This window comes from Vombatus ursinus, unplaced genomic scaffold, assembly GCF_900497805.2.
Source record: "Vombatus ursinus unplaced genomic scaffold, bare-nosed wombat genome assembly UNPS02000580.1, whole genome shotgun sequence".
Taxonomy (NCBI): domain Eukaryota; kingdom Metazoa; phylum Chordata; class Mammalia; order Diprotodontia; family Vombatidae; genus Vombatus; species Vombatus ursinus.
Genome location: NW_020940358.1, coordinates 1,159,004 through 1,173,734, shown reverse-complemented (window position 1 = coordinate 1,173,734; position 14,731 = coordinate 1,159,004). Strand labels below are relative to the sequence as shown.

The following is a 14,731-nucleotide window of genomic DNA, read 5'->3' as shown; positions in this document are numbered from 1 at the left end:
AGGTAGTTTCTAGCAAGACTCAATTCAGAACAAATCTGAAATAGTGTTTCACTGAAACAAGATAAAATTCAATCTAGTTCTGACTATATTTGGTACTTTACCCATTTAGTCATCACAATCTCTCCCATATCTATCTGTCACTATACAGAACTGCACAGCCTCAGTCATGTTTCATCCAAGCTATCATTTCTTGTTCTGTACTCAGACTACTGCTGTGTTCAGTGCTAAGGCTTTCTTTTTCTCCTGCCACATCAGTTGTGCCACCTTTGTCCTTGGGTCCTACTATGGCTCCTCGTTCTAAAAGTTAAGTCCAAGAATCCTACCCTCTGCTTCAAAGCCCTTCACTAAGCAACTGAGTCACTGAGGGCCCAATCGTAGAACTTCCTATACATTTCTAGTAACTTTTGAGTTGTAACTGATTCTCTTCTGGGCCACAGGTTCCCAGAAGCTCTTTCTGATTATGTCCAGGCCTTGGTCAACCTGAGAAACAATACCTTCATTGACTATAAGCAACTGGGTCTTCGTTACAAATTACAAGCTTGGGAGGTAAGTGTTAGAAGGAAAAAGGGAAGTTGCCATGCCAATTATGACATATCATTATTAAAAAACACAAAATTATTCAAGAACTGGGTCTATTTCTCCATATCTTTTTGAGGTTTATAGTCTAGAACTGTGTACAGATTGCTTATGGACAGCCACAAGATGATTTGGAGCGGTCCTACTATAAGGGGTAGATTTGGGAGAGGCAGGGGGGTTGGCCTCCTCATCATCATCATCATAGCTAGCATGTATATATTGCTTTAAGGGTTGCAAAACACTTTGCACATGTTAACTTATCTCATCCTCACAACAACCCTATGAGGAAGGGGCTTTTATTATCCCCATTTTGTAAATGAGAAACTGAGGCCATGACAAGTTAAGCAACTTGTCCGGGTTTACGTAGTTAAATAAGTGTCTGAGAAAGGATTTAAACTCAGGTCTTCCTGATTCCAAGTCCTGTACCTGGTCCCCAAGTCCTGGTCCAAGTGCCACCTGACTGCTTTGCACCTTATTCCCTGGTCCACTAACACTGGCCTCCTTGCTGTCCCTTGCCCACAACACTCTGTCTCCCAAATCCAGGTATTTTCACCGACTGTGTCTGGTGCCTGGAACTCTCTCCCTCTTATCTGTCTTGGAGCTTCTTTGGCATCCTTCAGGTCTCAGCCAAAGTCCCATTTTCTTCAAAAAGTTTTTCCCAATTCCCCTTAATTTCAATGTCTTCCTTCTGACACTATCTCCAATTTATCCCACATGTATCGTATGTTGTCTGCCCCATTAGAGTATGAACTTGAGCGCAGGAATTGTCTTTTACCTTAGCACTTAGCACAGTACCTGGCATATAGTAGGCATTTAATGAATGTTTATTGAGTGACATAAAAACAAGAATATCAATAGAATTTTTTAAAGTATTTGTTGAATTAGATCTGAAACTATGTTCTGTAGAAGTAATCTCTTCCCAAAAGCCCAAAACCCTCTGCTAGTGTTCTGGAGTTTCTACTACTATTTCTACTTACTCCCACCTTCCAAATGAGGGTACCTTTCCTGACTCTTACTCCAGGTACAAAAATTCTTAGTTATGGCTCTTCAGAGGCATAAGAATGTAGTAGGCATTCCGAGAATAGAGTATATAGTCCAGTTTTGCTGAGGCATAAAATGAATAGAGAGAATTAATATGTCTAGAAAGGTAAAGTGGTACCAAATTATGGAGGCCTTGAGTGTCATGAAGAGGAGCATGAACTTTAGGGACAATAGGCAAGGATTTCTTTTTTTTTTTTTTGACTATTTTTTTCCAATTAAATGTAAAAACAATTTTTAACATTCATTTAAAAAATTTTTGAGTTCCAAATTCTTTGTCTTCCTCTCTCTCCTCCTGCCTCCTTGAGAAAGCAAGCAATTTAATATAGATTATACATATGCAGACATACAAAACATATATCCATATTAACCATGTTGTGAGAGAAAATGCCAACCAAAAAAAATCCCAAGAAAAATAAAGTTTAAAAAAGCATACTTTGGTCTGCATTCAGACTGTATCATTTCTTTCTCTGGAGATGGATAGCATTTTTTGTCCTAAGTCCGTCAGAAATGTCTTGGATCATTGTATTACTGAGAATAGCTAAGACATTCACAGTTGATCACACTGAGTGATTTCTGAATAATTGAGTGATATGACCAAATTTATATGTAACAAAGATTACTTTGGAAGTGGTTTGAAGGATGTATTGGAGTAGGTAGAGAATGGAGGCAGGAAGATCTATAAGGACAGTATTACAATAGCCTAGGCAGTTGAAAATAGAAAATAGAAATTAGAAAATAGAAAATTGATGTGGTGGTGGTAGTAACAGAGAGGAGGTACAAACTGGGGAGTTTTTGCAGAAGTACAATTAACAGGACTGACGGGATATGAGAGGCAAAAGAGAAGGCAGAATAAAATATATTTCCAAAAGGTTATGAACATTGGAGAATGTATGGATGGTGATGACAGAGAGAAACAAGTCAAACTAATAAGCATCTCTCTTCCCATCTCCTTCCAGCAAGTCATCCCTTGTTGCAAACAATTTTTAAAAGATTTAAAAAGCAGTTCAACAAGATTAACCAACACATTAACTGAGTTTGACATTATATATAGTGTTCTATACCCATAGTCCTTAATCTCTACTAAGAAGGAAGGAAGGGACTTTTTCTCGTTTCTTCTCTAGGCCAACTTGGTCATTTTAATTACTTAGTGTCTAGTTTTAGGTTTGTTGTTGTTTTTGCTTTCCATTTACATTGTTAAAGTAATCATATATGTTGTTTTCCTGGTTCTGCTTACTTCACTTTGTAACAGGTCTTATGTCAGCACCCCCCACCCCCATGCCCATCCTCTCCTGCTTCTTTTTGTCTCTCATTGTTATCATTTTTATGGTGCAGTAATATTCTATTGGCACAGCTAGATGGCTCAGTGGATAGAGTGCTGGGCCTAGAGTCAGGAAGACCTGAGTTCAAATCTAGCCTCAGACACTTACTATCTGTGTAACCCTGGGTAAGTCACTTCACCTCTGTTTGCCTTAATCTACTGGAGAAAGAAATGGCAAACGACTCCAATGTCTTTGCCAAGTAAACCCCACGGACAGTATGGTCCATGGGTGAACAAAAAATCGTATATAACTGAACAACAACAACATTCTATCAAATTCACGTACCACAGTTTGTTTAGCCATTACCTAGTCAATGGAAATTGACTTGGTTTCCAGTTCTTTGCAACCACAAAAAAGTGCTGCTTTGACTATTTAGTGTCTAATGGAAACTTTTTGTCTTTGACCTCTTCCAATCAACATTTTATTAAGCAACTGCTAGTTCTATGATAAGTTGTAGAGATACAAAGACAAAGACCAAAAAAATTTCCCTTACATTCTACTGGAGATTGGGGGTGGGTGAGATGGAGCATAATATGTAAATAGATAAGTATATACATTTCATAAGAGAATATTAACCTCCAGGAGCTCAGGTAAGACTTCCTATAGCAACATGAAGGAAGCTATTGATTCTAACAGGTGGAAGGGAAAAGGGCATACATTCTAGGCAAGGGGTCAACCTCTTCCAAATGTCCATCAGTAAGTAAGCCAGTTTGAACAGAATGCATAAAGGGTAAGAATGTGAAATAAACCTGGAAAGGTGGCCTGGAGCCAGATGGCGAAAGACTTTAAAGGTCAAGCTGAGGAGTTTGAAATTTATTCTAGAGACAATAGGGAGTTATTTAAGGTTCTTCAATAAGGGACTAATGTGATCATATTTGCATTTGGAGAAAATAATTTTGGCAGCCATGTGGAAGATGGTTAAGAGAGAACAGTGAAATGAGGAATAAAATTAGGAGGCTATTGCAAAAGTTAAGGATGAGAAATTATGAAGACCTGAACGAGGATGGTGACTATATGAGTGGAGAAAAAGGGACAGATATGAGAAATGCTGTAAAATTAGAAGCAACAATACTTGGCATATGACAGTTGAAGAATGAGAGCAAATAGAGGATGATCCATGGTTGCAAGCCTGGATGATCAGAAAGATGATTGTATTCTCTGAACAGAAATAGGAAAATTTGGGCAGGTGGAATACAAGAAAAAGAATGAATTTTGAATGTGATGAATTTTAAGATGCCTACTTAATGTCTAATTGGAGAGAGAGAGTTGGTGATATGGGTCTGGAACTCAGGGGGAGTGATTAGAACTAGATATGTATGTCTGGGAGTCATCAGCAAATGGGAGCTGATAAGATCAGGGTTGGGGGAGAGGATGTAGAAAGAAAAGAGAAGAATGCTGAGGGAGAAAAATGACTCCACACACCCCAAGGAGACAGAGAAAGACAGGTTGGCTGCAGAGAGGGCAGAAAGGAAGGAGGACTAAGAAAAGGCCATGGGATTTAACAGTCAAGACTTCTTTTGACAACTTGGAGAGATCAGTTTCTTTTGAGTAGGGATGTTGGAAGCAGATTGCAAAGAGTTAAGAAGTGAGTGGGAAGAGAGAAAATAGAGGCAAGGAATTTATAAAGCTTCTGTGAGTTTGGCTGTGAAAGGAAGGATAGCATATTTTAAATCGTTATTTTTGTTAACTAGATACTAGGTAGGTGTGATCAGGATGGCAGCTGGTGGGGGGTGGGGGGAAGGATCTAGTACTCTTAATCAACCAGCTGCCTGTCCTCTTCACAAACGCCCATTCCTGAATAAATGAAGGCATTTCATGAAGGTCCAAGTGCCCATCTCTTCCTTTCTGTGCTCATGTTAGATAAGACCCAGCCCCACACAGGGATGGTAAAGGGTGAGGAGGACTCACCAAGGTGTGAAGACTTGGAGAGTAGAAGCTAATCTAACTACCCAACACAGGCCAAGCAGATGTGTGCCAAAATGGCCTTATCCCTACCTTGTGTGGAGAGGGTGGCAGATGGGAACCCATAATGGGCTATATCGGATCCCTATAATGTCCATGCCAACCTATACAATTATCTCCTCCTTCTGGTCTTAGAGAGGCCCAGAAGCTATGGAAAATTACCTAGACCCTCCAAGGTGGGAGTGGGTGGGAGTTTATGGTAGCAGGTACACTTGATGCCTGTAAGATGACCTGTCATTGCCCACCCAGCCCCACCCAGAGAATCCCAGAATTTGACAGTTAAGAAAGACCTCAGTGGCCATATAGTCCAATCTGTATATGAAAAGAATTCTCACTTTACCATACCCACCAAGTGGGGTTGTACACCCCACACAGCTTCAGTCAGGTGTCAGTTTGCCAATGCCCTTGAGTCTTCCTGACTTGTGCCAAATCCAAGCCTCACATCACTCTGGATGGGGCCAGTCTTAGAGAGGGAATAACTTCATGCTCCCTACCTGGGTAGGCCCCAGCAGAGAGGTTTAAAGACTGAGGGCCACCCTCCATTCCCATTCCCAGCCCAAGCCCCTCTGCTAGACTTGGCTTGGATGGAAGGCACCCAGAATGTTGTAACCAGTGCTCCTGAGGAAAGAGGAGATGGCTGGTTCCAATTTCTCAAAACTATGGTGGAGGGCCAGAGCCCACAGTGTTGGCTGTGCAGCTCATCCCATATCACCTTCCCTATTTTGGATTAGAAGGATCAGAGCCCTATCCCACCCACAGTGCCTACCAGGCCAGTTTGCACCTTCTAAATTCAGCCATACCTAGGGCAAATCCCTGCTTACTCAAATCTGGAGATGTCTCTGTCTCTTCCTTTGCTTAGGCTGCTCCTTTTGCCTCAGATATCTTCATTTGTTTCTTAATTGAATTCCTTCTTATTGCTTAGTTTCATTTAAATGCCATCTCTTCCTTGAAGCCTTTTCTGACACTCCTTCAACAGTCTCCCTGCCCCTCCTCAGACCTCATATAGCACTTAAAACCTTTGATATACTTCTGTTGTAATACTGTCTCATCACCTTATTATTGGTAGAGTATCAATAATTGGGCTGTAAACCTTATAGAAACAGAAACCCTCTCTTATCTTTGTATTAACCTTGGGTGAACACGAGACTGAGCACAGGTGCTTAATAAATGTGTTAGCAAGCCATTTGTGCACATGTATGTTTGAATTTCATGCATCTCACATTTCACTTCCTTGTTCTGGAATCTGTCTTTAACAATAATATGATAGGAAGGTCAATAAAACCCCAATTCATGATCTGCTAATGATTCTTCCCTGCTGAAATATTAACCAGCATTCCACCTTAACGGTTCACAGAAATTATTGGGTAATGTGCAGGGCATAGGGAAATGCCCAGTTCTTGACCTTTCAAAGGGCTAAAGTCCTAAAACTGATGTGATATGGTCCACACCCACTCAGACCTATGTTTTGACAAATTGTTCCCTTTGGGACTGAGAGAATTTTTTTTTTTTGCATGCTTTACTAGGAGGAAGGGGAAAGAAGGTGGAGGCTAGAAAAAAAGGAGGGGAGGAGAAAAGGAGGAGGCATAGTAGGCAGGGATGGGGAGTATAAATACCAGTCACAGAACTGGTACAAAGCATTTATGGGTCCTAAATAGAATCTGACTTCACTATATGAATACTTACAGACCATACTGAGTTCAATTTCCTGGTACTGAAAATATGTGTATTTATAAAAGTAATATTAATAGTCACCCTGTTTCTCCTATGGAATGCAGCCTGGGGTGGGTGGGTGGTTGGGGGGTCTTTTATCTGCTTACCTCTTGCTCCAGCTCTGCAGCTCCTCCTATTACAAGCAAAAATAGTTCAAAGTACAAGTTGTATAAACAAGACTCAGGATCATTGTTGCTGTAGGCTGTAGATGCCTCATTTTAAATGTCCTTGAAATTATCTAAGCAGGCTGGAGGGTTTGACTTCAATCTCTACTCTGCTCTCACCAGCAGTAACACAGTTGAGTACAGAATCTTGCCCTGTCCCTATGCAGCCTGACTGTTTTCTTTGCTTGTGGAACTCAAAGGACAACATTCAGTTCAATTCAGTAAGCATTTCTGATGCCTCCTGTGTGCCCATACCTGTGCCAGGAGCTGTGGAGAAAACAAGTAACAAGCTACTCACATGTCCATTTGTCGTCTAATAACACTGGCCTGCCTGATAAACTCAGCACTTTTCTTCTTTTAAGTTTGGCTGATACCTTTTGTTTTTACACAAGGCCTGCCTCTTGATACATACTGACTGTGTGACCCTGGGCAAGTCACTTAACCACACAGTAATTTCTAGTTATATGTCCTAAGCCTTATAACAAACTAATATTTGTTCTTTGTGACAGAGGAAAAAATAAAACAAACTGACACAGCAGTGATACCTGACAGTAAATGCAATATTCAACACCCATAGTCCCCTACTTCTAGAGCAAAAGATACATTTTCTCAAAATGTTCATATGAAAGTCATTAGTTGCAAGCACTTCTGGTGACATAAAGAAAGAGTGTTAGGGCAGCTAGGTGGCACAGTAGCTAGAGCACCGGCCCTGGAGTCAGGAGGAACTGAGTTCAAATCCAGCTTCAGACACATAACACTTACTAGCTGAATGACCCTGGGCAAGTCACTTAATCCCATTGCCTAGCCAAAAAAAAAAGAGTCTCATTCTAATTAACTTAATGAATATTAAAATTGTTATACTATGTTACATGTTGATGCATTTATTAAAAATACAACTTAATTGACCTGAAAGCCTTTGGCTAGAGTTTTTAAAGGGATATACTATCTAGGTTTTCTTTTATTTGTTAAAATAAAGCAAATGTTTGTGTGACATTGTAATTTTAAACAAGTAAGCAGATGTTGGTGAACAGCATTCATGATGTGTGAAATGAGTTGTGTAGTAAAGTATGTTTGGAATTTATGAAAATGGCTCTGAGAAGACTCAGTTAATCAACAAGCACTTATTAAGAGATTAATTACTATATGCCAAATATTTTTCTAAGTGCTGAAGGAAACAAACAAAAAGGTGAAAACATCCCCTACTCTCAAGGAACTTGCATTCAAATGAGTAAGACAATATGTACTGTACGTATGTGGATATATACAAGGTTTAGTCCATATAACATATGAAGTAGATACACTTTAGAGTAAATAACTTTAGAGGAAAAGGTACTAGCCACTGGCGTGACAGAGAAAGGCTTCCTACAGAAAGTGGCACTCGAGGTAAGTCTTGAAGGAAGCCAGGGATTCTAAGAGGCAGAGGTAAGGAGGTTTGGGGGACATTCTAGGCATGGGGGACAGCCAATGCACGTGTAGAGATGAGAGGTAGATTGTCATATATGAGGGATAGCAAGTAGGCCAATATGGCAGAGCTGTGTAATGCATGGAAAAACAAATGCTTCTTGGCTTCTGTTTATCTTTCAGGTTTAAATATTTGTGATAGTTTCATTTTCTTTTGTACTAGACCTTTGATTTCATTGGTATAGGGAATTTCCAGTGAGGAAGCTCTGTTGACCAATACAGATTGAAACCTTCCTTCCCACTCAGTCTTAGTGAGTTGCCTAGGATACTCAGAGAAAGGTTAAGTGACTGGCCTCCAGTCATACAGTCAGCATGTATGAGAGAGAGGACTTGAACTCAAGCCCTCTACCCACTAAACCGCACTGCCTCTTATAAATGTAAATATACATTATATATAATAAATATAAACATAATATTAAACATAAATATAATATTATACATACTTATAATAAATTTTGACAAGTTTTTCAAAATGCTGTGTTGGATTGGAAGAATATTCTGTGCCTTTTTTTTTTTTTGGAAGAGAGTAAACAGGGACTTCTGGGACAGAAGGGCTGTAGGCCAGAAGGCTAGGAACCACAATTTTGAATTCTTTCCCTCAGATGTGCTCCTAATGTAATTGGAGAGATAGCACTAGGATTTTAGAGGAGCAAGAAGGATGGAAGTGATAGATGGGAATGAAGTAAGTAGTGGAAAGGGGCAAGAGAAAAAGAGTCTGGGGTAACCTGAGAGACAGTGGAGTTTCAAGTCATGAAGGCAAGAAGAGTGGAGAGGAGAGCTCAGGGTAATGTGGATTCTAAGGCTTTGGAAGGGATAAGAGCTAGGAAGAGCAAGGCTAAGAATTGTCAGGTTCTTGGCCAAGTTCTACTCCAAACTGTATTACATACAAAAGATTTTTTTAAAAACATGGTTCCTATTCTTGAAATTTTTATAATCTGTGAAGTTGAAAAATAATAATAGAAATGCCCAATGGTGGGGCCTGGACTCATGGTCCCAGTATTAAATCTCATGATCACTAGATAGCTAGTTAACATAGGAGCTAACTACAAACTGCATTTTAGTGTTCTTTGCTACATGAGGTATTTTTATTTTACTTCATTGTTTTTTGTTTTTTGTTTTTGCGAGGCAATTGGGGTTAAGTGACTTGCCAGGGTCAAACAGCTAGTAAGTGTCAAGTAGTATATGGTCTGAGACTGGATTTGAACGCAGGTCCTCCTGACTCCAGGGCCGGTGCTCTATCCACTGCGCCACCTACCTGCCCCTAAGTATTTTTATTTTTTTTTAAGAACCTTTAGGCCTGCTGCAGTCTGGAGACTAAGTACAGACTGGTATTGTGCTACCTGAAGGAATATTTATGATAATCAAAGAAGTGCATATTAATAATAACCCTAAGGTCTATCACTTCCCACCTATCAAGCTAGCAAGCCTTTTACCATCTGGCTTCAGCCTACCGTATTTCCAGGCTTACCACACCCTACTCCATGCTACCAAATTCTACATTCCACCCACCTGGCCTATTTGCTGTTCCCTACTTAAGATATTCCATTTCCCCTTTCTGTGCCTTTGTGTAGCTTGTCCCCTATACCTGGAATGCACCCTTTTCTCACTCTTCACTAGATGCTGCTTTTATTTATCATGTACATGGCTTCTTCCTAGTAGAATGTAAGCTCTTTAAGGGCAGGAATTGTTTCATTTTTGTCCTTATATCCACAGTGCCTAGCACATAAGTGCTTAACAAATGCTTTTTGGATAAATGAATTAATGATTGGGGTGGGTTGGAACTGTGGGAAAATAGGCACACTAATTCACTGCTGATGATGCTGTGAATTGGTTTAGCTTTTTTGGAAAACAACTTAGAATTATGAAAAAAAAAAAGGAGGTAGTACACTGTTTCTACCCTTTGACAAAGGTCCTACTATTAGGACTATACTCCAAGGAGATTATTGATGATAAAATAATTCACATGTATAAAAACATTCATAGCAACATTATTTGCAATATTAAACGAATTAGAAATAAAATGTGTCTAATAATAGCTGAACAAATTATGGGGCATGAATAATGGAATATTACTGAGCTATAAGGAATAATAAATATGACAAATTTAGAAAAACATGGTAAGACATATAAAATGATGCAAAGTGAATGAAGCACAGCCAAAGGAACAACATACATAATGATCATATCAAGGTAAATAAATTCAACATGGAAAGGCAGAAAAGCCTCTAGTTAGTTACAGTGTTTAATGTTAGTACTACATTGCCAAAGTTTAAGAGCATAATTCTTCTTTTTTGAAATAATCAATAATCTAATTGTTTGGGCCAGGTGAATAATATACTTTATAAAGAGATTGCTTGGGTGTTCATTGTGTCCAAACAAAATGTATCCAAAAAAAATTCTGATGCTTTTTTTTCCAAAGAAAGAAAAAAATACCCAGCAAGGAAATGCTGCATACTGTACATTCCAAGTGTCTTTCAGCCCAATTCTGAGCCACTGGATAAAGATCAGTATTCAGGGCTCTGGGTTTGATTCCTATGTAGGCTAGTTAGCTTCATCCCCAGCTGCTATATTTATGTCTTTGGTCACAAAGAAAATCAGGGCAGAAGTCATGGCATCTACATCCTCAGGTAAATTTCAAAATAGACATCCTATTTAAGGGAAATTCAAAAATGTCTTCTCCATATTCAAAGGACAGGATGTACATTTGCCAAAAAGACTTTTATGGAGAACTCACATAATGAAAGTGCTCACACAGAGGTCAGAAGAAGCAATACAAGGATACTCTCAAGGTTTCTCTGAAGAACTTTGGAACTGGTCGTGAGACATGGGAGACATTGGCTCAGGCCTGCCCAGCATGGCATGCCTGCATTAAAGAAGGCACAGTGCTCTATGAGTAAAGCAGAATTGTTATTGCCCTTCTTCAGTCGTGTCCAACTCTTCATGCCCCCATTTGGGGGTTTCTTGGCAAAGATACTAAAGTGGTTTGCCATTTCCTTCCCCAGCTCATTTTACAGATGAGGAAACTGAGGAAAACAGGGTTAAATGATTTGCCCAGGATCACACAACTAGGGAGTGTCTGAGAACAGATTTGAACTCATGAAGATGAGTCTTCCTGACTCCTAGCCCAATCCTCTATCCATTGAACCACCTAGTTGCCTAGGTGGGCAGAATTGCAGTAGCTCAATAGAAATGTGAAGGGTACAAATTCAGAGATGTCTCCATTCCAATTGTTCATACAAACTATTTGTGTCCTACCTGTGGTAGAGCCTTCTGGGTTTGTAATGGTCTAATCAGCTATAGTCGGACACACTGTACACTGACCCCAACCTAGTCCTCTGAGTCCATTTTGGTCCTCTTTGAGTTTGAAGGACAACAACCAGCCAATCACCTTGCAGGGATCTGGGTAGAGCCTCACACTGAATTTTCCTTATAGTGAAGTTTTCTTTGTAGATGTGATTTCTGTTAATGTTTTGGGATGACATTTACTACCTCTCTCTTTTCCCTACCATTCTCAGGTGTTGTACAACATGGCAGCTGTGCAGTGCCAGCTGGGCCTTTGGGAAGAAGCCACCAAAAGCTTAGAAAAGGCTATCTCCAAGAGACCACAGGGAAGTTCAGCCACTCTCAAGGCTGCCCTGGACCGGATACAGGTGAGTCAGGCAGGTGGACGACATCACTGGGAGCTTATCCCTGAGGCAAGGGCCCTGGGTGAGCAGGTGAGGACTTTGGCTATCCACTCTCTTCTCAGGTGAACTGTCTCTAGGCCAGGGACTTCAGATATAGTAAAGTAAAGCAGTCTTGTCTATGTTAAGTCTTTGATGCCCTGTTTACACAGAGACTCATCTAAGAATGTCACTCTTCTTTCTTCTACTCCGTACCCAAATCCTTGCCCTCTATATTGGTTTCTCCCATTCAATATCTAGTCTTTCAGTTTTCAGGCACATGATCCGACTGAGACACGTAATGATGGGTATTTGTAGGAAGAAGGGTGATCAGTGGATTAAATAGTTGACTTTCTAACCTTCTGAAAAACAAGGGAAAGGATCAGTTGACCATAAGTAGTTCTGTCCAAGCTAAGGAATCAAAGATTCTTGTAGTATTCTAATCCTCTGGCAGGTACCACAAGTGGAGAAAGCCCTAGTTTACCTTATTTATGCTTAAAGTCACCAAGCCATTTCTCAAAAATTATTTGCTGCCTCTTAGAAACGAACCTTTCTGGACGTTCTACAATTTCCCATGGGTGAGATCTTTCGTCCCCGGAAGAAGGATGTAGAGCAGCTAAATTCCATGGATTTCCTGGGAAAGCCCAAGGTAAAGCAGTCTTGTTTACACTAAGTCTCTAGGGCCTTGTTTATAGAGAGATTCTGGAAGCTGTAAATTCTTACCACCTGGATGAGTCAGCAAAACCTTCCCCAGAACTGGACTGGGCTGAGATCATAGTCCATGCTTGGTGCTAATGTTTCATTCAGGCTGTCAATTTAGACTTCAAAAAATCTCTGGGCTTGGGATCAGCAGGACCTTGAGTTGAGACCCCAAAAGTCCCAGAGACAGGGACAAGGAGGTCAGGGATAGAGACAAATGATTGAGTCTTGATGGTGGAAGTTTGAAGCTTGAGAAGAAAGAAAAAAAGAAGGAAGGGAGGGAGGGAGGGAAGGAAGAAAGGAGGGAAGGAAGGAAGTCCTAGCCCTGAGCAAAGGAGCCAATCCTAACTCTATTCTTTCCAAAATGAGAATGGAGTGTGAAATCATGACAGAATTTTTACCTGCTTTGAGTTAAATCTTGCTCAACGAGAGTCAAATAAGCTCATAAATCAGGGAAGTGGTGAGAGCTTTCATCCACCCACCTGTTACTAGGTGATTAGTCTTGGGCTTACCCAGCTCACTCTGTATTAGGGACATAAACAGCAACTTCATAGGATTCTGTCCAGATGGTTGTGGAAAGAGAGAGAGTTGGGGATGTGAGGTCCTTGGGGTGAGAGTGGGGATGAGGTGTGGGAAGGAGTGCTAAAAGGACTAAGGTAGGAGCAGCTAGGTGGCGCAGTAGATAGAGCTGTGGCCTTGGAGTCAGGAGGACCCGAGTTCAAATCTGACCTCAGACACTTGATACTTACTAGATGTGTGACTCTGGGCAAGTCACTTAACCCCAATTACCTTACCAAAAAGCAAAAAATAAATAAAATAAAATAAAAGGACTAAGGTGAAAGACAATCCAATATGAAAAAAAGGTGACATGCTGGGGCCTAGGCATGAAGATTGTTGTATATGAGGCCGTATTTCTCCTCTCCCACAGAAGCCCCAGCTGTTTCTAATATTTGACCTAATTACAAGGAGGACAGTAACTAAAGTGAATGTTAGTCTGTATTCAAAGTATTTTACATCAGAAACATGAATTCCTAACCTTGTATTATAGAAAATATGAGTACCACAGACTCATACAGGGTAAGTAGATTAGGTGGTAAATATGCAAATGATAGCTAAGTAATATCTATGGAGAATAAAACCTTACAGGAGCAGCCATTTGCCACTCTGATATGCCCATGGATGGAGTTCTGAATCTGACTAAGAACATGTCTCTTTTTTTCTTGCTCTGCCCCAGGTCATTTCATCTGTTAATCCTAATGACAAGTACATTGGTTTTGAGCCTCTCAGGCCACAGGTGAGAAGGGACCTTTCCTATTGGATCACTTCCTTGGAAAATGACTCTCCATCCAAAAATTATAGACATATTTGATATTTTTATATCAAAAAGTAAGGGCTTCTATGACCCCATCCAGATGCTCTGGGGGGCAGGGACTGTGTATGCTTTTTCTTATTTTACTTTTACTTTCCATTTAGAAAGTGGTGTCCATAGTGTCAATCAATCAATAAGCATTAATGCCTACTACGTTCCCGGTACCATGACAGGCATATAACCAAAAATCTTAAATTAAAATAATGGGATGGCATGTTTTCATAATCATGTCACCTAAACATATTGAGCTTTATAATTTTCAAAGTACTTTCACTTGTAGTCAAAGGAATTAGATGTCATTTAGTCCAACCGTCTCATTTTACAGATGAGAAAACTGAGGCCCAGAGAAGGGAAATGATTAACTAAGGTCATACAGAGAGTAAATAGCAGAGTCAAGATTCAAGTCTTCTGACTTCAAAGCCAGGATTTTATCCACTGTACTACATTGGCTCTCTCTGTTGGCTCATTTAATGTTGGCTAACAACCTTTTGAGGTCTATAGCTGAAATCATTTTTCCCCCATTTCACAGGTAAGGCTGTATATGCATAGGTTTGCCTAATGTCACATGGAATATTAGTGGCAGAGACATTAATCAATTAGTGCAAAATAGTATAGTCCCAGAATTCTTGGGACCTTAATCCAGTCTTTTTCCCATATCAAGGTGATACAATCTAGGAAGGAGAAATGAGCCTGTCTGTACCTGTTGCTTTAATTTCTGACCCCTTGTCTGGGATTTGTGGTTTGGGGGATATAAGACACTTTCCCTAG

At 40.2% G+C, this 14,731-nt stretch overlaps 1 protein-coding gene across 2 annotated transcripts in view; it reads left to right on the top strand.

Annotated features, from left to right (window-relative positions):
- Nucleotides 1-14,731, top strand: part of NOXA1 (NADPH oxidase activator 1) — a 43,279-nt gene that overhangs the window by 13,917 nt on the left and 14,631 nt on the right. For both annotated transcript variants that reach the window (XM_027848953.1, XM_027848947.1), the window contains exons 3-6: nucleotides 438-546; nucleotides 11,749-11,883; nucleotides 12,437-12,544; nucleotides 13,829-13,888. In XM_027848953.1, the coding sequence (XP_027704754.1) occupies nucleotides 438-546; nucleotides 11,749-11,883; nucleotides 12,437-12,544; nucleotides 13,829-13,888 (412 nt within the window). The remainder of the gene's footprint in view (nucleotides 1-437; nucleotides 547-11,748; nucleotides 11,884-12,436; nucleotides 12,545-13,828; nucleotides 13,889-14,731) is intronic.